Source organism: Sinohyriopsis cumingii, chromosome 12 (assembly GCF_028554795.1).
Source record: "Sinohyriopsis cumingii isolate HCF-2022 chromosome 12, ASM2855479v2, whole genome shotgun sequence".
NCBI classification, from domain to species: Eukaryota; Metazoa; Mollusca; class Bivalvia; order Unionida; family Unionidae; genus Sinohyriopsis; species Sinohyriopsis cumingii.
This window is the reverse complement of record NC_142972.1, coordinates 30,259,739-30,283,687: the sequence shown is the minus strand read 5'-3', so window position 1 is coordinate 30,283,687 and position 23,949 is coordinate 30,259,739. Positions and strand designations below refer to the sequence as shown.

General features: G+C 36.7%; 1 protein-coding gene across 1 annotated transcript in view; it reads right to left on the bottom strand.

Annotated features, from left to right (window-relative positions):
* Positions 1 to 13,213, bottom strand: part of LOC149786180 (apolipoprotein D-like) — a 33,532-nt gene extending 20,319 nt beyond the window's left edge. Inside the window, exon 1 of the mRNA XM_089976537.1 lies at positions 13,022 to 13,213. Coding sequence (XP_089832663.1) covers positions 13,022 to 13,150 — 129 coding nt within the window. The 5' untranslated portion in view covers positions 13,151 to 13,213. The remainder of the gene's footprint in view (positions 1 to 13,021) is intronic.
* Positions 13,214 to 23,949: the final 10,736 nt, after the last annotated feature.

Sequence of the window (23,949 nt, the reverse complement as noted above, 5' to 3'; positions counted from 1 at the left end):
CAAGTGCAACGCTAATGCATCCATCTGTTTCATAAACACCTGTCAAAGTCGCAACCCGCAAGTACCACCTCCATAGAAATCCCCTGCAGCCCCTCTGCTTCCTAGTGTAGTACAGCTATTAATCACAAGTCTGCCTGTGAACGAATTTAAGTCCGTGGCCGATACAAAAATTAAATTGCCCATGCAGTCGGTGTGATTGTGCCGTCACAGAAATGATTATATAGCTGATTAGCCTCAATGCTTCATATCGATCTGTCGAATAGGCCCAAAATGGCTGTAAACTTTTGAAATATATATCCAGAGCTCCATAGCAAATTAACGGAGGTAGAGATTGGTAAGGAGATAACATCTCGGGAAATCGGCGAAGAATAAAGCAAAAAAGCAGAAAAGACATTGTACAATGTCGGACCAGAGAGCTTCTAGTCGCAGACATTGAGAGAGTCGATGGTGCAAGTGAGCACTATTGGTGACCATGATGATAGTGACACACCCAATGAAGACAGTGAAATATTCAAAGAAGGCAGTGAAAAAAGCCGAGATGACAAGGACAGCGAAGATCTTCATTATCACAGCCAATAACAAATTAATTGGAAGAGATGCCTTCAGATATAATATATGGAAGCACCAACGGCATTTGCACGTAATAAGGAGAAATGTCTAACTACAGCAGAATATGAGTGGCAGACACAATGTCAGGAGTTTTATTAAAAAAGATTCCAGTAGAAAGACAAACTATCGAGTCAATATACAACAGAGCATATACGTTTTGAAATCATTGGGGGGGGGGGTCATTTATGAAATGCTGTAATACTTTATACTGGCTAGTGACCAATGATTTAGCCAAATATCAGCTTGAATAAAACCTTGCTTGAGCGATAAAAGCTATTTTGAACGTAGTCCTCGGTTTCTGCACCTTAGTGAAAAGCCTAGTTACTAGACAGTGCCTCAGGTTTGGAAATTAGCATCATGCGTGAAAAATATTTTACAGTTAAAGGCCATACAATCCAATATTATCCACTGCAGTATACTTTGCAACAATATATGCTGTCCGAGTTAAGAAATTGAATACTCACAAGTTACTCTCACCATAGATTCAAAAAACACAAAACAGTTCTATCAAAGAATATATATATATATATATATATATATATATATATATATATATATATATATATATATATATACACACACACACACACAAACAAAGGCCAAAGGCACTGGGATGCAATCGATGGAAAGGTGATAATTGTGGTAATCGTCAACTGTCCAACAAATACCATTACGAATACTGTAAATCACTTACTTGCGTTATGTATTTGCATCAGCGCCAGACTACGAATAAAATGCTGCATCGAGGTCAAGTCTTATATTGAGTTGTGACGGTGTTGCGGATGCATGGTCGAGAATCATTGTGTGCATGGGCGAAGACTCGCCAACACCAATGTAGAACAAATCAATGTTTCTGTCTTTGCTGATGGAGAAAAATCCAACGATGTTGTAAACGTTGACGCCATGAAAAGGCAACGAAATATGTAGTTGTCTCTGACACTGGAGATCGCACTAGCTTTGCTGTGTGTGTTTAAAGTTGGCATCATATTTGATTGCAGCCATTCAAGAGCCTAGACGCAAATAACTAGCTTGTCTTCTTGAATAATGGCTCAACTTGAAGCATCATGGAACTTTACACGGTCGCGTACAAAATTGGAATCCATCAATGCTGATGTTGAATGAAGTGTTTTGATGTTTATTAAAAAGGATCCCAATATCAGCATATGTGTACAAGAACCCACTCTCAGCTCCGTCATCTCGACTGAACCTAAGTATTAATGTTTAACACTGGACGGTCGTCGCCAAGAAGAAATCTCGCTTGGTCCCCAAGATGTTTCAGGAACACAATTCTGTGTACAGGATGCCATATCACGCCAAATACTGTCAAGATCACCACCACGATTCAGGTTGATATAAATGAACTGCAGCTACAGAGCAAACCTTACAGATGTGATGATGATCAGCATAGCTCCCATGCAAGTTTACTTCTTGATTTTAACCAGCATTTCCTCACTCCCATCCCCGTGATCTTCTCTCCACTATTCCCTTAGCGTCCATGTATATTTAATGTAACAATCCATGGTGGATGCATCTTCATTTTCTCCCTGTGAACCAGGATGAACGTGCGTTGGACGGTTTCCAGTTGACAGTGAAGATGTAGCTGTACATTAGAGATCAAACTAACATTTAACAAAATGACAGTCGTACGTGGACATGTGGAACCAGTGCATGTTGTCAACTAAAGAAACCCCGTTTACGCAAAAAATTATGGAAATAGACTTGCTGCAGTCATTGGATTGTTTACGGGAGGCCCAAAGGTGCTTCCATTTGCGAGGGTTTCAAATGAGCTACCGTGGACCGGTTAAAAGTTTGGGATAGCATGTGTTTCAATCGATTAAAAATCGACAACAACAGTTAGTGACATCCAAAACCAAAGCTTCTTCAGGAACAAGCAAAGCCAATGGTACTTAAATCCACAGCCAAAAATTCCGTGCCGATCAGTCAAATCATCAATGAAATTACCCAACAACGTATGGCCGACTTGGCACGAGCCAATACTGATTCGATACTTGCAAACATGGCAGTGGGTTCCGAATTACTTTGTAGACGGGAGCCAATGTGATTAGACGAAACCCACAATGTACATGTGAAAACGTTATATGATCGCTTAATTCCAAGATGTATCCAATCCCGCATTTGATATGGATGCACGTGTTGCGAGATCGAAGCAAAGGAGATTTTCACTATCATTCGTACCCATCTAAGGGTACTATTAAAGTTGGTAAAAGAGATAAACAAACGCATGCCTCGTCTAGATATTTTATCCAGTGTGATGCCTTGCTGGAAATCGATGAAATACTTGTATAGAACGTCAACGGTAACATTTAATACTCCGATACCCATGTTGGATTTGTCAACAACGTCTACGTAGCTACAATGATGCTCAGGCTCGCCAGATACAGACAATTACTTGAGGTCTAGAGGCCCGTATATGTTGTTTCACAAGGAGGCTTATTGGGAGGAATATTAACCAAAGGAGGAGAGGCAACAAAAATGACATGGTAAATGGCCGACTACTTTTCGTCAATGTCGAGAAAGGCTTTGATAAACCTAATCTCGCATCAAAAGTTACTCGAGTCTGAATCATACTTGTTCATCATTACAGAATTTAGAGGCTGGTGGGGTTTAACGAAAATGGTGGTGAATGGTCATCAACGTCATACTTCACGAGTAAAGCATAACCGAAGAGACAATGTTGTTCACTTTTCACATATAGAGTATCATTATCAATAATTGTCAGAGATGAGATTCAGTCTGAATGAATCAGAATCTATCCGCAAGGGTCCTTAACCATCTTTGGTGTTTACGTTTAAGATTTAGCATCACATATACATGATCTATCATGAACAGCCACACGATGATGGTGAAGGGGTGCTGGATCTGCGGTGAGGGCATGCCATCATCGACAGTGTTTCCCTTTACGCACATTTGTGCGTCAGGGACGCACGCTTGAGAAAATTGACAAATACATTTTGTTGCCGTGCGTTTTTTTCTTTTTTGACGCAAAGGATTCGCATAATGCGATCAGGATTTATTTAATAACCAATGCGTTGGACGAAGGTTGGCATCGTGTTAGTCCTAAATGTAAGACACCGCACATGTTGATTTTGTTTAGGTGCTATGTCTTACTATCCAAATAACGGCCTTGTATAATGTGTTCCGATATCGTTGACATCAAAATGAGTAGTCAAAGTTTCAGAAATATCTCACACATCTGGCATCATATATCGACACTCTTCCACTAATTTATGTGTAATTAATATACTTACTGTGCTGTCTTTAACCTGGCGGAATGAAATATGACACTAGCAAATGGACGCTTTTTCATGTTCCGTTGACATACCTTTGAATTTGTTGCAATGCGACGGTAGTCGAGGTATGCCGAAGTATGTTTAAGTAGGTTCATGTGGCGGATATCTTTCTTGAACGAAACGAAACTTTGCTTTACAGTTCCAATATGCATATTATATATTTATTCGTTTCGTTAAAGATTATATTTCCACTTAACCCAATTTCGGCATTGCCGGCTTTCATCGCTTTCCATTCAACTGAAATATAGACCAACGAAACTTGAAAACAGGTCCATTTCTTTTGTGAGAATTTGAATTTATTAGAGAAAAGACAGAGTAAATAAAGTCTGACTAAAACATTATTACCTTACTTTGTAGAAAAGCGCCGTTATTTTAGTTGCCGGTTGTGTGAGATATTCCTGAAAATTTGACTTTCGTTACGATGTTAGTCGACATCAAAACACACTACACAGCGCTGTTAGTTAGGCTGTAAGACCCTGACGCCCAAAACATAAATATCAGCGTCAGGTCTTACATGTAGGACTATAGTCTGATAATACAAACCCGTTTGTTTGTAACCCCCCCCCCCCAGATTTAAATAATGGAAACCTTTAATGTGATAAAAGTGCAAGGAACTAAGTCAATTCATTCACTGATATATAGTTTCTAAATTTGACTCTAGCAGAGTGGCCCTAACACGTCATGTTATGCGCGTTTCGTGCTTAACGGAAGTTTTCAGTGTAATAGACGGACATGCAAGGATCCATTTCCAGCTTCTGGACAAGTCCATTTTCAGCAAAGGGGTGTACCACAACTACATATGTACAGACATAAGTCGTCTGCTTCCAATATTTACAATGTCGAATCAAGCAAAGGAAAATAATGACAACTACAAATTTGCTTTTCATGTGTATTTAACAAGCGGTTTATTTTCTATGTTCATATATGCAGAGGGATATAATTCCAAATTCTCAATGTTATGTAATTTACGCAATTACTCAGCAGTTACCGAAGAGGATGAAATACGTCATTATGTTGTCTGATGGAAATAAACTAGCTTATAGTGTACGCAATTTGGAGCCGTGTTAGTATGGAAAGTCCGTTAAGCATGAAATGGTGCAGGGGATGCCAGCATTAGTCCATTCTGGTCACAGTCAGGTTAGAAATTATAAATCAACGATTCAATTGACTTAGTTCTGTGCACTTTTTATCACATTAAACTTTTCGTTTTTTAAATCGGTAGGGGAGTACAAACAAACGGGGGGATGTAGAGTCAGACTAGAGCATCGTGTATACTTCGAGCATAGACATTGACTGGTTCCCCGCTTTGTTTACCCCCTGTGTTGGGCTCCTCTATTCGTATAACGGAGTGGAACGCATGGGACGTACGAAATAAGGAACCAGACTAACATAGGCAATGTTATGACGGAGTACCTTCCCCTAATCTCGCGAGCTCTCACGCGATTTCCATTGAGCTCAGCAAGATGTCATCTTGCTGTTTAACCTCAGTGCTTGTTGCACTAGAAAGTGATCTCCAGATTAAAACGTCGTGCACTAAAATCATTGGCGAAGAAAGTGAAAGAAGCAGAACACAAAAGAGTAACTGTGGATTTAACTTTAATGAAAAATGGAGAAAATAATTCCCTTGACTGGAATACGGCACATTCATTAGGATCACCGGTGTGACTTCTGATAGCGTGATTGAAAAGACTGCAAAAGTGAATAATCCTTTCGTGACAGGATTTAAGAGTTTTAACAAATCTGCCCTCGTTCGCCACAAGATATCTGGAGAACACATTATAACCCAAGACATTCTTTCACAACAAAAAAAGCAGTAAACTTGCCGAAACAAATGCGTTTATTTGGATTACAGAAGTCAGGGGGTCATTGCAGATTTTGTTGGTTTTTAACTTTGCTGCAATAAAAGAGAGACCTTAAAGTTCAAGTGTAACTTATTAGAAACAAGATGAATGATTTTTGGATAAATTTGTTCTAGGACGAAGTAAAATGAAACCGATGATAGTACACATTTTATGACAGTAAATTGACTGCCATTCGTTTAAAAAGATTTATTAGGCTTTTTGTATTGGCTTGTATGTAATGTGTTGGTCTATAATATTGCTTCAAAAAGATTATAAGGAGACTGTTAAAAGTACGATTTTAAAAGAAAAAATGAACTAATAAAATTATTCTCTGAATGGACAATGCATTTGTTTGTTAATTGTGCATGTTGGTTTATATGTATGTTGAGAGAGAGAGAGAGAGAGAGCGTATGGTGTGCAAGTTGTAATATCATATTTCAAGCTGAAAGAGTACAAGTCGGATGAAAATTTGTCAGTACATTTTTGACTCCCACATTTTTTATTTGATCCCCAGTTCTGACACCAAGGGTATTTTTTAACCCTCAGTTTTGCATCCCTGGGGGATGCACTGAATTGACAATTTTGTTCCACTCCATGGCAAATATCGGGGTTAAGATACCCTCGCGTACAATGAAATATAATTACGGAGATGTCAAATAGAAATCGAAAGCAGGAATCACTGTAATGTACCAATCCCAACTCAAGACCAACTTAGAGTCTTCGAAATATAACACGAAAACGACGTGTCTCTGACTACACTGTCTGGCGTAAAACATTCAGGGATTGTTTCTACAAAGATAAACTAGAATTCCTCGATAAAACCAAAACGATAAATTCCCCATCAATTATATTGAACCACCAATATTTACACCACCGGCTAAAGTAAAACCCATATTCATATTCACCAAAGACTTGCTTCTATGTGTAACAGTTCTTGGAAAAAAATGAAAACGCTCGTTGGCAACACCAAGAACGAGCTTAGTCCATTTAAGTCTAAGTAAACATAAAATCATGCAAGCAATTGCCAGAGACATAAATATTTCCCAGGAAAAAATACTTGGGAGAAAGCGCATTTGCGTGTTACACTTGGCCCCGACGCGTATGGACAAAGTCTGTCTGTCGAGCAATTGTACTTTGCCGTGACGTTATTAATAGAAGAACTACAATGGAACCTAAAAGTTACCAAAGTCAAAAAAATAATTCAAGCGGAACAACATTTGCTAGATTAAATTACCAAAAAGACCGTTGTACTCGCGAAATAAAAACGCCTGTTTGTTGACGAGATGCTATATTCAGAAGGAATTCTAGTCAGTCCTGAAGAAGCTTGACAGTAGTTCCATAAAGAAGGGTAGGAAGGCCAATTGTGGCCACTAGCAGCATTTTACAATGAAGACAATTACAATTCTCCATGCATTTTGTTAATAATAATAATAATAATAATAATAGTGCAGTAATTTTAGTCCCAAACATTGTGATGCTCCCCACAATCGAAAGTCTGGAAGATTCATATCCTCTGCTCATACGTCTTTCTGTACACACTGAACTATATATTGTACCAAAATTGGTAATTCACATACGTAAACTTCGTTAATGAATGAATTTTGCTTTTAAATCTCCAACCACTTTTTTGCTATCCTAATAATGGGTTCAAGGAAAAGTGTAAGAAACATAAGACTTGGCTCTGATGTTGTCCGTTTATGTAGACCACCAGCCACATTTAATGACTCATTGTATCCTGGTTTATGAACCCATGGCTTTACAATTGACAACACTGTACAAAGAAAAAAATAATTTATCCAGTCCAATATACAAATGTCATACAAACAACCAACACAAATAGCTAGTCATCACAAAGGCATAAATATTTCACTAAATCACCAGTACGATGTACATACATAATTGTATATAAGTGTAAACTATTTTCCTATATGTAGTCCATTCGACACACCGTACAATCCAATGTACATGTAAGTGTAAACAATTTTACTATATGTAGTCCATTAAACACACCGTACAATCTACTCTAGAAAAACACATGGATATATATGCAGGAGTACACGCCATATTCATCGTCCTAAAACATGTTGCTCTATTTGCGCTATACGTGATATTTGACTATACCACACCCACCCACCAGTTCAACCATTTCGAATTAAGGCCTATTGGTAATGCACAATTAAATACAGGTGGGTGGGGGATGGTATTCTGATTACGAATTGGCTAAATATTATGGTAATAGTGATGTCTCATTCTTTTCAGTGATGTATTTATTCACCATTTAGCTGTGAGTGCTCGAAATAATAACTTTTGCTGAGGTGCAGTCTGTATGTAGCTAAAATAAAATGTCACTAACACTACTGACTAATCCATTTAGTGGCAAGGATAAGCTGAGTTTGTACTAAAAATCAAACTTGTGCTAAAAATAAAACATGTCACTTTGCCCGGATGCTGCCATATTGTTTTCGGACAAAGCACCGAGAGACACTTAGTAACACGTAGTAATTCACGAAATGTATCTAAAACTTAAGTTGTTTTTATTTGCACTTCCTTCACAATGTAATGTTTGATATAATCAACTATAATATAGTGTGTACAGTAATAATTTTTTATTTGTCATCCTCTTGTATTGCTTTCAAATCTAGGTTGAGTAAAACTATTGTATGTACACATTAAAGGAATATATATATATATATATATATATATATATATATATATATATATATATATATATATATGCAGGCACATGTGTGTATGTCCCAAATGATTGTATTGAAACTAATAATATTCATTTATATTGTTTACGTGTTTAGGCTCTAATAATCAGTAACAAGAAAAAGTAAAGACAACAAGCTTTGCAAAATTTAACAAATATTTTATTTCCTATGAACAACAAGGTAAAAATGAAAAAAGAACTTACGGTTTTAAGAATCAAATCCAAAATGATCCAAGAATAACCCAAGAATTAAAAATAATTAGTCCTAGTAATAAAATGTTCTGATGAATTTGAGTTCTAGTCCCAACGAAGATCCAAAATGGAGGGCGATGACGTATATTATAGCCTTTATAGTACGGATGTGTCTATAGTTCTTTGTTGAATCACAGAAAATATTCTGGCTTTTGAATTCCGAATGAAACTTGAATATATGTCTTTGTCGAAGAATTCTGTGTGAGCACTCAAATATTTCCATGAAAAAGAATTAATAATTCCATAAAACAAAATTTCAACTCAACTGGTCACAACAACAAACCTTTCAGTGTCGAAGGTAAAACGCCCAACTGACTAAAATCTCTAAAGACAACGGTTATACACTAACTTGAGACGCAAAACAAATTCCCGGATGAGGGTCAACCCTCAGGTAAAACCCGAATTTCGAGAACATCGTAGAAGCTATTAACCTCTAAAGCCACCTAATGTATGTGTGTGTGATTTGGATTTTTAACGTAGCTTTTTAACAATTTTTCAATCATATCGCTACGATGTCTGCAATATGACAGTTTATAGTGATGTCTAGCACTGGGGCATCATGTCGCAGGCATGTGGTATGATGTCCCACCCAGTCACATTATCCTAACACCAGGCCGACCAGTCCTAACACTAACCTCTTATTGCTGAGCGCCAAGCGAGGCAGCTGTTAGTACCATTTTTGTAAGTCTTTGGTATGACTCGACCGGGTATCGAACCCACGACCTCCCGCATCACAGGCGGACGCTCTAACCAATAGGCCACCAGAGCGTTTCTAAAGTCGCCTAGTCCCAGTCAGCCTCGATTTTACTCTTATGAATGAGACAGTAAGAATACATATTAAAAAAAGTTGCTTACTTGATTCTCAATCAAGGCCAGGAACTAGGTCAGCTTTTAGATACAAAGTTCTGTTATTAGGTGTTTATAACTAAACAGCAGGTCAAACTAATTTCTGGAAAATCTCAGATTCCAGTAAACAAAATTACATTACTTTAAAATGCAATGAAATTTTAAAAAATTAAAACTTACAAACAGTCAATTACATTAAATCAAATATAAATTAAATCAAATATACATAACAATATCTACTTGGTTTTCTTTTCAGTTAGTTTTTGTGTGTAAAATGTGGATCAATTTAAGGGTGGCTGTCGTCACTAGTGATGGCAGTTTTGTATTGCTGTTGTCATCAATACATTCATACAGTTATAGCTTGGAGAAAATGAATTTGAGCTGGGTTTTTTTTCTGCACATACTGTTTTCAAATGAAGTAGATTCTAATCAGTCCTGAACAACATTGACAGTAGTTCCTAAAAAGGTAGGAAGGCCTGTATTGGCCATACGCAGCATTTTATCATGCAGAAAACAATATAAACAACTAATGAGCACAATACAGTAAATGTCACTAAATTTCCACTTTCATGCACATAACTAATTGTACAAATAGTGTCAACTCATTAAGTGGCCTATTCGAAACGCCATACAATCCAAATTTGAAAAACACGTGGATAAATACGTGAATCTATATCACATTCACCATCGTTGAGTATTTTGCGCTATACTTCGTTAGCATTCACAATTAGTGACAATTGTAATATCCACCAAAACTGTATGAGGTACCGTCTTCTAAAGAATGCAACTGCTCGTAAAACTTACTTGATCCGTTTGTAAGTTTGTTAAAATTTGTCTTTTTCTTAATTTGATTCACTCTCTTGTATTGCGGTAAGTGCTTTGTCACACACTAGCGGAAATGCACTATACATGATATTTGAATATACCACACCCACCCACCAGTTAGGCCTATTCGTATTACAAATAGCCCTTAAGAACGACTATCGCTGTTTGCTTGTGCATCAGTGTTAGAGGGATTTTAGACTAAATTATATTATTCTAGGTCGAATAAGGAAACTCTAACCATCATTATGTTAGAAAGTTCCTTCAACATTTTGGATTCATAAACATTTATATATTCTGCAAGTCAAAAACGTTACAATAGATTACCACTTTCTTGAAATACACGATTTGTATTTGTAATAGTTACATCAACATTCTCTGTAAACTTAAAAATTTTTCCCCTATTTACACTTGCAGTTTAAACTATTTGTATCTTTTTGTTTAAATTTAGTCCGATGACGAGAAATGTATTTAGTAATGTAGGCCACTGGCACTCGTTACACAAACAAAATAAAACCCATACGAATACTAAATAAAGTGGACATAAACAAATAATAAACTATAGTTATAGGTTACTGCATTTGTTTGGGAAAATATGAACGAGTTTTTCTCAAAAATACTGCACGACTATGCGGAGTACAGTATTTATCAGAAAAACGAGTTCATATTTCCCATATAAATGCAGTAAACTTTTTATTATATACTCATTTTGTTTAACTACATAAGGCTTAAAAATAAAAGACATTACAAGAAACAGTGTAATTGAATTTATGCTTCATTCCAAAATAAATTTGCAAACGTAGATTCATCAATACACAATAACAATATTCGTGCGCACATAGCTCCGCCCAGCGACTTTTTAACTTAGTCGCGCGCACTACAGCAGTTTAAAGAAATAATTGCCGTTTTGGTCTACTTAAAACTGAAATTTATAGTTATAATGTGAATGAGTGCAAGTGAATTTTGTTTCTGTCTTGATCCAACTCAACTGTGTGTGGGTTTTTTATTTTATTTTTTTTATTATGAGGGACTGGATTATTGGGTCGATTCAGTGCAGTAAGGTGAATGGATTTCAGCTGAAATATAGGCTACTCGAAATTTCAGTACAGCTTCTATGTGTACCAGGTTTTGCAGGACATATCGTTCGGACTTAAAGAACAAAGTCAGAAAGAACAATTTGAGGAAATTCAAGATGCAGAAATGTAAGTATATTTATTAGCATTGTTATTACCAGCTTTAAAAAAAACAAACCAAAAAACGATGTTCATGCTCTGTCCCATGCATTTCGTTGATGGAGGGACCGCTATGACCTGATTCAGACAGTGTGACTTATATCGCTATCATAGTTACACGGGGGAAATTGAAAAGCAGCTGCTGTATGATACTTACCCAGCGGAAATAATACGCTTTCGTCGTCTTGGATTATTAGCTCTGAGACTCTTAGTTTCTTACTAAAAAAACTTCAGTTGTATTTTTTTGTGCCTCGAATCTAGTATTTTGACAGATTTGTAAAATGGTTCGTCTCAGATAGATAGGCGATAGCTCTTGGCCTCAACATGCTTTTTCTATGCTTTATTTGTAAACCCTAGGCAGCACTCGTCATAGTCCTAACCATTCTATTTGCGAAAACAAATAAATAGTCTCCTAAGTAACGTTTTCAATGGTCAGAACGTTATTTTCAATTACTGCGTCTCTCACGTTTGTTACGGACATTGCGAATATCACGTTCATTTGTTTGCTTCTCTGAAAGTTTCGTTTCTGACTCAGTGAACTCGTCCACGTCGTTACCTGTATCATCTTTACTTTCAAATGGACGAAACAGATGCTTTACTTCATTCACTAATAAATGTAATCAACCGAAACCTAACGCGTCTACTGCACTTGGGTCTATAATTTGTAATGTACGTTGTTGTTGCTTTGCCTTTTTGCGGTTTAACGCCATTTTTCAGCACATGATAAGCTATACATCAGCGGTTCTCAAACTTTTTTAGGCCACCGCCCCCTTAGTTATCCTCAGCGCCCCCATGCCTTACCCCGTAAAAAGCATTATTCAGCATTAGCGTCTCCTCTATAATCCCACCGCCCTTCAGGGGGTGGAAGCGCCCACTTTGGGAACCACTGCTGTACATAAATGTCAAGCATATCTTGTGGAGGAAGAACCTGGAAAATTCCCGAACAGAACCAACTACCCACGAAAAGCTGCTGGCTAGCTTTCTCTCATACCCATGCATGTCTAGCATGAGCTTTGAAAGCTTTTATGTCGGTGATCTGTAAAGATGAGTAACTTAAAGCACTAGGCCACCCGGAACCACTGTAATGTAGATTTTAATACTGTTAACTTACTATTGTCTTGTTTTTCTTTTCAGTGTTGGTAGGAAATGCTGCATAAATCAAACTCTTGCATAAAAATCACCAAATTGTTGATTAGAAAAGACTCTAGAGCGATTTCAATGGTCGAAACACCCTGAAAATAATTTTTTTATTTTTATAAAAACACCGGGAGATTGAAAAAAGCCTAATTACAAAACAAAGTTACGCCCCCATCCCTAAGAATAAGAAACAAACAAAAAAAAAAAAAGAAAAGAAAAAAGGAAAGTAAAATAAAGGAAAAATACGATGGTGCATACCGATTCAAGTTGGAAGTTCTGTTTCACCTGGACATTCGGACATTTTCCAAAGCTCAAAACCTGGGCCAGTGCACCAGTCACAAGTACCAGCGCCACGATCAAAAAGATCTGTTGTTTGCAAACCTCCATGTTTTCCTTGTGGTAATCGAGAGTGCTTTCCGGTTAGGTTTGATCAGGCATATATAGATCGTTACAGAGGCCAAATTTAGGGTCGTTGACTCCTTCTATACTTACATTAAGGTAGGGACTTCAAAAATGACAGTTGTCACATTATATATTATATTCCTACAAAATTAAAATGAGATTAATCCACCTTTTAAGTTTAAACAAGAACAGGTTGGAGATTTTAAGATAAACTGTATTATTTAACTACTTTCCCCCTTCCTTTACCCCATAAGTTTTGTTTTGGTAACTGCACATGACATTATCCACATCAGATCACGTTTTAGAACGCATGAGTAGGCTGGTGACAAATAAGTGTCTGTCAAGATCAGGTCAATTCTACAAAACTCAGAAAGGTCACCAGTCGCAGGAGTACAAATAAAATTTAAGTGCGAGGAATGGCGTAAAATGACAACAACAAAAAAAAAAAAACAAAAAAAAAAAAACGATGAAATGTGTTCTTTACTGAAAAAAATTGTTTTCATTCCATGGAAAAAGAAGAAAAAGGAAAATATAAAATATTTATTTGAAGCTTACTTTATAACTACACGTTTAATTAACTCAAAATACCAAAGTTGAGACAAAGATTGTATTCGCTGATATGATCCTATTCCTCTCATCATGAAAAGACATACTTCACTGCCCATTGGCAAGCCTCTAAATTACAGAATGAAAAATGCAGGATCATTTTTATTTGTAAAAATAAACATTCTCGAAACGGTGCTCATGACCTGATGGAATGTGTTTTTGCGCGACCACCCTTGAGTATTTGAGTATCCATCCGATTACTTTAATGTGAAGTGAGTTTATTTATTTATTTTTTTTTTTTTGGCTTTTTATTTTAGCATTATTGTCTATATCGCGCTGAGGAAATGGGAGCTCAGTACCTTTCCCAAGCACACACATATTCTGCCAACTCGGGCTGTCCTGGGCGAGTATTGAACTGACAACACTTGGTTTTGGGTCTGACGCTTTACCAACTAACTATCGCTGATCCCCAACTTTAATAATAATAATAATAATAATAATAATAATAATAATAAATATTATTATTATTATTATTATTATTGTTATTATTATTATTATTATTATTATTGTGCTTAGACATCACAATAAACTGCCGCACTGCAGATATCGTAGCGATATGACTGATTTGTTTTTAAAGCTACATTAAAAATCCAAATCACGCACAGTATTAGTATTACTATTAGTGGTAGTATCAGTAATAATAATAATAATAATAATAATAATAATTAAAGCTATTAGTAATAGTATTATTATTATTGCAGCCGCAATAGTGAAATATAGTCCCTATGTTTTTTTTTTTTTTTTTGGTTTGTTATGGTTGTTGTTGTTTTTGTTTTTTTTTTTTTTGGTTCTTTTTAAAGATGAATAGTGTCCGAGTCTGTTATATAGGTGTAAATTTTTTACATGGTTCCTGATAATATCCATCTTTAATTATACCAACAACGTCATCTCATGTATCAACCAATCGGAATTATCTATATATTTATTCTACAAGGTGATTGGCTCAGCATTTCCGGCAACAGAGTCTTTAACTTTGACAGAATATATAAACACTAAACTGCCTTTTGTCTTTTTTGAATTGTGTGTTTTTGTGGGGGTGGGAGTACCTCGCGACCTTCACCACTTCGTAGTTCGACAAAATCCAGCTGTTGGTTCACGACTATAGTTTGATGTTACATACTGTTCAGTTGACTAAATTCGGATCTCAACTGTCCTGCGTGAAGATCTGACAGCGACCTCTTAATGGTCATGTTGTGCTGACCTTTGACTTAGCCAATGGAAATGCAGCTTTCGGAAATTTTAAAGTGAATCAAATCGTTCGACACACATTGATACTCTTCAGTCATACTGCTCAGTCTTCCAGAATGAGAAGATAACATATTTCATCTAATTGGCTGATAGAATTATCGATTATGGTAATAACGTTGCTCACTGGAACATGACCTTAAGCGGATGCTATCTGTTTTTATACGTAAGACAGTTTAGATCTGATTTTAATCAGATAGCATATCGTCGGGCTTTTCTTTATTTTGATGAGGTCTTGGTCCCATTTGATCTGAGCAATCAGGATGATGCGACAGTCCGATTGTTTTTTTTGTTTTTTGTACCACGGTTGGAAATAGATGTGTTGGAGGGTGACCGAATGCATACAAGCCGTTCCAAGCTATGGAAATAGTGTTGACTGCCCAGGCCTTCGAATCCGCGGCTGGTTAGACAAAGGTTATGAGTTTCGCGTTTCCCTTGTCGCCATTAGATCCGCCGGTGGTTGATCGCAGCGGATACATATGCGAACGAAAACCGAGGGATGAAGAGTCATTTTTGTTGTATTACTTGATTCTTCCGGTACAGTGAGTCGCTAATACATGTAGTCGACTCGGAGCATGATAACCGTTTACATGGATTTGTCGTTGAAGACTTAGATATTCGCAAAGACGCAATGTTCTGGGGACATCGTTCCCCCTTGCCTTCTAAGATAATTCACGAGTGGAGTTGTTGGACAGAATGAGAATCCACTTTCCGTGAAGATTCTCCTGCCACCAATGGAAAACTTTCCGTATGGCGTTCGTCTATAGACAATTCTGTGTGAGCCACTGTCCACTAGTCTCCTCCTGGAATGATGATTGTACTTGCCTGGGACCACCTGACGCAAGCTACGTAATGGTTTTACATAATCCTGAGATGGGACCACGTATGCAATGTTTGCTCCAAAGAAGAGAGTTTCTGCCGCCGTTATGATAACAGTATCATTTGTAGTGGATTTACGATAATCGACTTATAACCGGAAAGCTTCGTTGAAATTAGTTCCTGCGGGAGACATACTCTGTTCCGGAGGAACTGTTAGGCTGAAATACGATTCTTGCAAGAACTGAAGTTAGCTTTGAAATGAACGGCACTTAGATAGAGTGGCCCTTTACTGGCGATAGCCCGATATGCGTCCAGTACGGGGTAGAGATCTTCTGACTGGGATAAGGAAGCCCATGTTAAGGTGCACGGGAGGGATACGGGACATTTAATCTCTGTAAATGCCCTTAGGCGTAGGAAAATATCGCACCAGAATATGTAATGGTCGTACGCGATCCCCATACGATTTTAAAGTTCAGTCTTGATGAAATATATCTATGGGTTCTTTTTCTATGACGAGGTTCCTAGTACTTACCGGCAACTGTCTGTCTTGGTCCCGGTGTCCAGGACTAAATTTCGACGCAATACGTAAACCTGTAGCCGTCCGGCCTTTGTTTGTGACGACACTAGATGGACACGGATCTGTAAGGTAATGGGCCTAAATATTGTTAATCAATAGGGGACTATCATGTCCATCGGCTGCCCTGGACCCGTAATAGCAACCGGGCACAAAGGCACTAACTGGCGATAGAGTGGCATGGAACCATCGTGATACTTGCTATACAGTATGTTTCCACTAAGTGGATGTCTCTTCCCAGTGAGGGGACCGCTCCGGTCGCTTAGTGGGTCGAGTGTCCGCCTCGGATGCGGAAGGTCGCGGGTTCGAACCCGGTCGAGTCATACCAAAGACAAAATAAAATGGTACTAGCAGCTGCCTCTCGTGGCATTCAGCATTAATAGGTTAGTGTTAGGACTGGTAGGCGTGGTGTCAAGATAATATGACTGGGTGGAACATGATACTACATGTCTGCGGCATGATGCCCCAGTGCTATACATCACCTTAAACTATCGTAGCGATATGAATTAAAAATTTTAAAGCTACGTTAAAACACACACACACACACACACACACACACACACACACTTCCTAGTGAGGGTCCATGTGCAGATGCGGGGACGGTATACGTGATATTAAATCATCGTAAGCAGTCCTCACGAGCATATTTGAAGGCTAGATTGGGTTTGGTATTGACCGTGAGCGATGTATATCTAATGGCTCTGAGAGGAATGAGACGATCCCCTTGTCTTAGATTTTATCCAGATTCTCGAAAACCGTGGCTTTGAACTTATATCGGATCTTTGGGGCTGTTTCCCCCAAAAGAAGAGTCCATATTAACGAGGTAAGGTGACACAACTGGCCATGGAGCAAGCTTTGTGAATTGTTGCACTATAAGAGATACTGGACAGCGTAGTCGGACCCATCATTCCACTTCAAAGGAGTAGTTATATATAAGGGGATTTCTCAGCCAAAACCTTTTTATTTTTGTATTAGAACGACATCATGATTACCCCGCCAGACCCCCATGTTAGTCTAAATAAATCTGAAAGCAACTTGTTGAGGCAACAGCGTTGAATTCATTATTGATTACCTGTCTAGGACCTATCATTGAATCAGCATCGTCGTCATACAAAATAGGGTTGGCTTAGAAATGCCCCCTTATATCACACTACTGCGGTTTTTACTTGATTACCTAGCTCGAGGATCTTATCATTGAATCATCCATCGTCGTCGGATAAAATAGAGTTTTGGCTTAGAAACGCCTACTTATACTAACTACTATCCATGCTGACCTTAATGGAAAATTACTATCACGTGTACACTGCGTGATTTTCCACATCAAGTCACACGTCTGACTGATATTAATGCGCATTAATAATTCGCTATGACATGCAGTAATAAAAAAAATCGATAATTTACACAGCCACTTGCCGAGATATTTTTAGAATCTCAGCTTTTGCTATTACATAATTATTATCGTCATGACAAAACAAGATAAGATTAAGCTTACTTGTGATAGGAGAGCCATGATCTAGCATCTTAATAACATTTCCATGTGAGACCATTGATTTATCGACATAACACTTTTTCAGTTCGTCATCAACTGTGGTGTTTGTGTATTTATTCTGAGATATTGGGTTGTAAAGATTATCAGTAACATCAGAAAATGAATCTGTAACCCAGGTAAGCTTACTAAAATAATCTGAATTCTCATGCAAATCAGAGACAATTTTATCGTATTTCTGTTTTTGAAATACGTGCTTTACTTTTCATTGTCAAGCATAATCGTCATCTGCTTACCTCGGAAAAAATTATTTTTATATTTAACGTGGTATCTTCAAATGTAATATCTTCCATTATTATATGCTTATTTTTTTATCCGTTAACTTTACATTGTCAGAATCTTTCAGTATTTTACCATATTGCACACCTTCATATTGCATTCACGTGCATAAAGGAACTACTTTCTAATGTAAGCAAACAATGGACGGGACGCCAGCACTTTTGATTTAAACAAATCATATACACTCGCGTAGTAACCGTTTTACGTTTTGGTTGATTAAATTTGTTTCTGAATGAAATAAAGCCGATGTTTCGTGGACTGCCACATACCAGCTGCTTTGGCACATTCCGCGTTAACTTTTTGATACAATGTTTCGGATTTAGGCTAGCTATACAGTAGACGCAAAAAAAGGGTCCTTACAAATAACTTACAAGTGACAAGGCATAAACTGTCTTCTTTGACTGCTAATAAGAATGGCAAAAAAATATACTTACAGTTTTACATCCTGAATATCCTCAAAATGTATTTTCTTAGTTCTGCGAATCCGAATTACATCAGCCATGTTATAAGTTCTCAATCTTGATTACACATTTCGAAATTGTACTGTAATTTCGAATATAAGTGTAACTACATCCTCCTTACTGCACTCAAAATAAAATAAGCATTAAATTCCATAGCGTCGTTTTGATAATTGCAATAGAAAGACTTCATCTATTTCCCCCATTATGATTTCTAACATTCAACGACAGAAACAGAAACACATTTGCAGATGTCAACACGCTTCTCCCTCGTTTCTTCAATCCGATGTATTTCATGTGGAATTGTCACATGTAAATCCAGTCCATAATCAAAAAATTTTGTAGAATCGAAAAATAAAATACCAAAATATATTCATTCCAGATCAGATGGAAAAGTTATTGCAATGCGCATTCAGTCTTAATATGACTCCAAATTTCAACTAGACACGCCATTTTCTTTCGAAAGTTATGTCGAGTGCTCGACGAAATTCAGATTTATCTGGGCGGAGGATTACGCGTAGCAATAATGATTTTTTTGTGTAATGATGAATCTGCACTTGTGTATTTAGTTTGGAATACGGCATACATTCAGTTACTTTGTTTCTTGTGGTATATTTTGTTAATATACTTAAGTAATATGTAGAAAAAGAAAATGAGCATATAATAACAAGGTTACTGCATTTGTATGGGAAAATATGAACTCGTTTTGTCGAATGGATATACTGTAGTCACTAGGTCTTGCAGTATTTACATCCGAAACACTCGTTCATATTTTCCCATACAAATGAAGTAATCTATAATTATTTTTCATATTTCACACAAAATTTTACTATCCTTAGTTTCAGACAGAATTGTACTATCTTAATTTTTAAATTCACACAAAATTTACTGAGTATCGTTTTACATATTTCACAACTCTGTTCGGTATCATATCAACGTCCAAATCGTCTCTGACTCGCAGTTCCTGTATCAGATCTAATATGTTAAACTTTTAACTACGCAGATAAGCTCGAAGTTGATTAAAATTTTTATCATAAGTCGCTGCTGCTATTTTACAAGACGTATTTTTGTTATCGTATTTTGGTCCAATCATTTTATTCACCGCTGATTTCACAGTACCTACCCATGTCACTATCAACAATAATGGATTTAATGTTCTTCCTATGGAAATAATACCACTGGTTATTAGTATCTTACGAATCTAGTTTAGCGTGCTTATTATTTTACTATAAAATTTTCTAGCTTGTCTGACACAGTAAAGTTTTGTATGATAATATTTATAGTATTTGATCACCTGGTCTCTGCCGTTGTCCTGGAGACCATCTGATATGTGGTTGAAGTCGATTATTTCTTTTTAGTCACTATGAAACTGTCTCAGTTATTATTTCAATTGCCGTAGTGAAAGTATTTTCAGCGGAATATTTATTGATTAGAGCACTAACTTTTATATTGACAGGATCGGCAAGAAACTCTCCGTATCTATCATACACTTCAGATGAGACATCATCATATCTGATATTTGTTAAAAGTGAGGATAAAAATGGGGGATCAAAATTTGTTTGTATTTTAGCAATATCATATTAAATATCTTCTGTTTCATCGATGTAACTAACAACATAACTGTCCCAGCTTAAAATTTTTAAGTACTAGATGTTGCCTGAGAATTGCATATGCTGTTGCAAAACTCAAAAGACTGCAAATATCTGCTTGATCGATATGTATGGTGTACAGGTGTAGCTATCCAGCAATCAGCTCTTTTATGGTTTTGCATTTTGCTTCTGTCAATAACTTTCCAGCATCATGTTTGCGTTTTTCAACCCAATTTTGTAAAAATTATTATGTATTTCATAATCTTCATCCATACTAGGTTTTACTGTTGTAATTTCATCAAGCTCCTGATAAAATATATCTCGTTCGACATCATCGTATAACTCAATTTAATTCTCAATTTCTGTTAATGTTACTGTATTTAGCGCAGCATTAATGTGATACACGTTATACTTTTCTTTAGCGCCGGTGATAGAGTCTACTAGAAATAGATATGTTAATGTTAGCAGGTTAGTGTCAGGACTGTTATCTACTATTTCTAACAGCATCTTTTTATAAGAGTTATCCAGGCCTAACACACGAAATACTCGACGTTTAGCAAATAAGTCGTTGAGATTACGATTTTTAAGCGAGTAGCGAAATCCGATGATACGATGACAGGTATGTTAAGCATGGGCTCAAAAATAAAACGCCTTATAATACAATCGCCCCATTTGATCTTACAAATAAATTGCATGTTGACTCTTAAATAAGTGCATCATCAGCGAGTACATTAAATAAGTGCAGCATAATTACTCCTAAAGATGCCAATTATCTTAAAAAATCCGGAGGGATAATTTTGGGGTTTGTAATTTCCGGTGTCGTTTGGATTGTAAAGATATTGTGCATGATATCTCTCCCTTTGTTTTCATCATTTTATTATTAAAGTAAAATACCTCATTTTTCACTATTTCAATGAGCTCATCTTTACTATTCATTCTTTTCGTCTTGTGAGATTAATGTGAATCATTCACTTTGTCCTTATGCTGTGTAAGGTCATTTATTTGTATTTTCATTTGTTGCATTATTAGGTTCGTGCGGATTATTTTAATTTGTCCAATATTTGGTTCTTCTGCACGCAAGTTTTAGTCGTGGGTTTTTTCTCATTCAAGTCATTCACCATTAAACATTGTATTCGTATCACCATCGAACGTGTTATGTTGTGAATCCGAAAATCCAACCGGGTTATCAAAACAACATCCTGATGTAATATTTCCTGCTATCATATGGTCGACGTAATTTCTATTTGTTAAATCTGATGTTGCTGATGGAATTGCCGTAGTTGTTATCTTGCTCAATCCCATGTCCAGATTCCCCATCATTGTACCACCGGACTTTATTACAAAGTTATCCTTGACAAACTTGACATTTTTTACGGAATCGTTACTGGTCAAATTTGTGTTATCAAGTTGAGTATTAAATATTAATTTCCCTCCCATATCTGTATTTCCAGCCATCGTCCCGCTAGAGAATAGCAACTTGCTATTGTCAACCGCGCTAAGTTGTGCGTAACTTACCACTTCTGAGTTATTTACGTTAGCGGGGGGTATTCAGTCTCAAGATGCACAATTTTATTTGTACTCATATTGACAATTCCAGTCATCTTTCCACCAGTTATTGCTGGCTTACTATTGCTGACCGCACTAAGTTGGGAAAAACTTACAGTATGTGAGTTATCTGCATCGATTGGTGGATATGTTGTTTCAAGGTCGAGCATTCGCTGACCTGACACACTTAAGTTACCTGTCATTATAGCTCCAGATTTTTTGAGATAGATTGTTAAATATATGCCATTTGTAGTGGCTGTAGTTTCTTTTTCTGTTGAGCTGTCGATTAACGTACCGAATTTTGTGTAATAGCTCATTCTTATTACTTACTGCACGATAAAATTTAACTTTGACCTCCTGATACAGTTTATTGACTACCTGATACAAGATGAGCATCATTAACTCTGACACGGAGCGATTAATAGAACATCAACATAACCACGACCTACCGGATTTCCATTATCTGATAGTGGGACGAACTGGGTCGGGCAAAACAAATCTTCTGATGAATCTGTTACTTAATCTCTTCTTCTACGATCGAGTTTATATATACAAGATCAATCAATGTCAGGATAAATACGAGCTGCTTAGCTAATACAATGAAAAACTGAAAAATGAACTTGGCGTAGGCGATGATATATTTATAGTAAAACAACCCGGAGATTAAATTCCTAAGCAATGCAGAGACGATTAAGATAACATCTTATTTTTCCCTATTTCGCAACAGAAAATGTAATGCAGTCTATTGGGCACAGGGGTTTTATAACGTGGATCAATTTATCAGGCGAAATACAGGTTATTTCATATTATATACTGGACTAGACAGTACCGACGTACAAAATATAGCCCGAGAACAGTGCGGGGTGTATTTAAAGACAAATCTGCCGAACTTTATCATAAAGCTACTAGTGATGACAGACACAACTTTTTCTTGTTTGATAAGCTAACAAGAGATCGAAATCGTATGTTCAGATGTGGAATAGATAAGTTTTTAGACTGTGAAAATTAATCTAACGGTAAACATCTGAAAATTAGTCTGACGGCCACAATCTGAAATTAGTCTAACAGAAATAAATAAAACGAAAAAATGGATGCGAAACAAATAGAGGTTCTAAAGAAATTTGTTGCAACAAGAGCCGCGTTCAAGAGGAAGTTTGAGCGGGAACGTCAAGTTGTACAGCAGACATCAGAAGAATCTGCTTGACTTTTCACATCAGTGACCGAGGCTGTACTTGACAAACAGCCAGATATTTCTACGGTGTCACCAGAAGACCGTTAAAAGTTACCAGAGAAAGAATTACTTGGCTTAGTTGAAGAAGGACAGAAAAAAGCTGCAGCAAAATTATTGAAAATATTGGAGATCCAAAAGAACTAAAAAAACTCTTGTATCTGAGTCAATGAGGCGACAGGAGGAGTTAGCAAGGGATAGAAAAGCTTTGCTGATATTATGGTCACAAATATGTTAAGGGAGGATCAGACAATGTTTCATAGAAAATATGCCAGAGAAGGAATATCACAAGATTATAATAATTTTTTAAAGATTATATTTCTGGGAACAACATGACGTTTATCAAGTTTGCGAATGGTCAGCAGATAAATACAATACATTTATTCAAACTCTTAAAAGAAATTGAAAATGCAGCATTACAAGCTAAACAAAAATATTAACGAAGAACAAACTGAAGCAGAATTTTTACATTCGTAAAAAAAAATGCGTGCTAGATTCATTGCTGGTATGTTTTATACTGCTAACAATTATGGAACCAGAATTTCCATACAAAGGGACATTTTATCAGCTATTTAATGACACTGTTAAAAGGCGTGATAAACGTGTTCCAGAGGAAATACCTGAATAAATAGGTGATGGTCTGAAGTTCTATAAATCCCAGGCTGAAATAGTTGATCGACTGATGTAATTAATAGCATCAAACGAAGCTGGAAATACGAGCACAAAAATCGATAATGAAAATGTTGAAATTTTAGATAATTTGCGACCAAACGGTTATCTAACATCCAATGAATATTATATTTTACACAACGATCTTGTTACGATTTGATTCGCTAACAGTAAAACAGAAACTGCTAGCAGTTCAGCTTTATCTATCAAATAAAATAGGAATCTT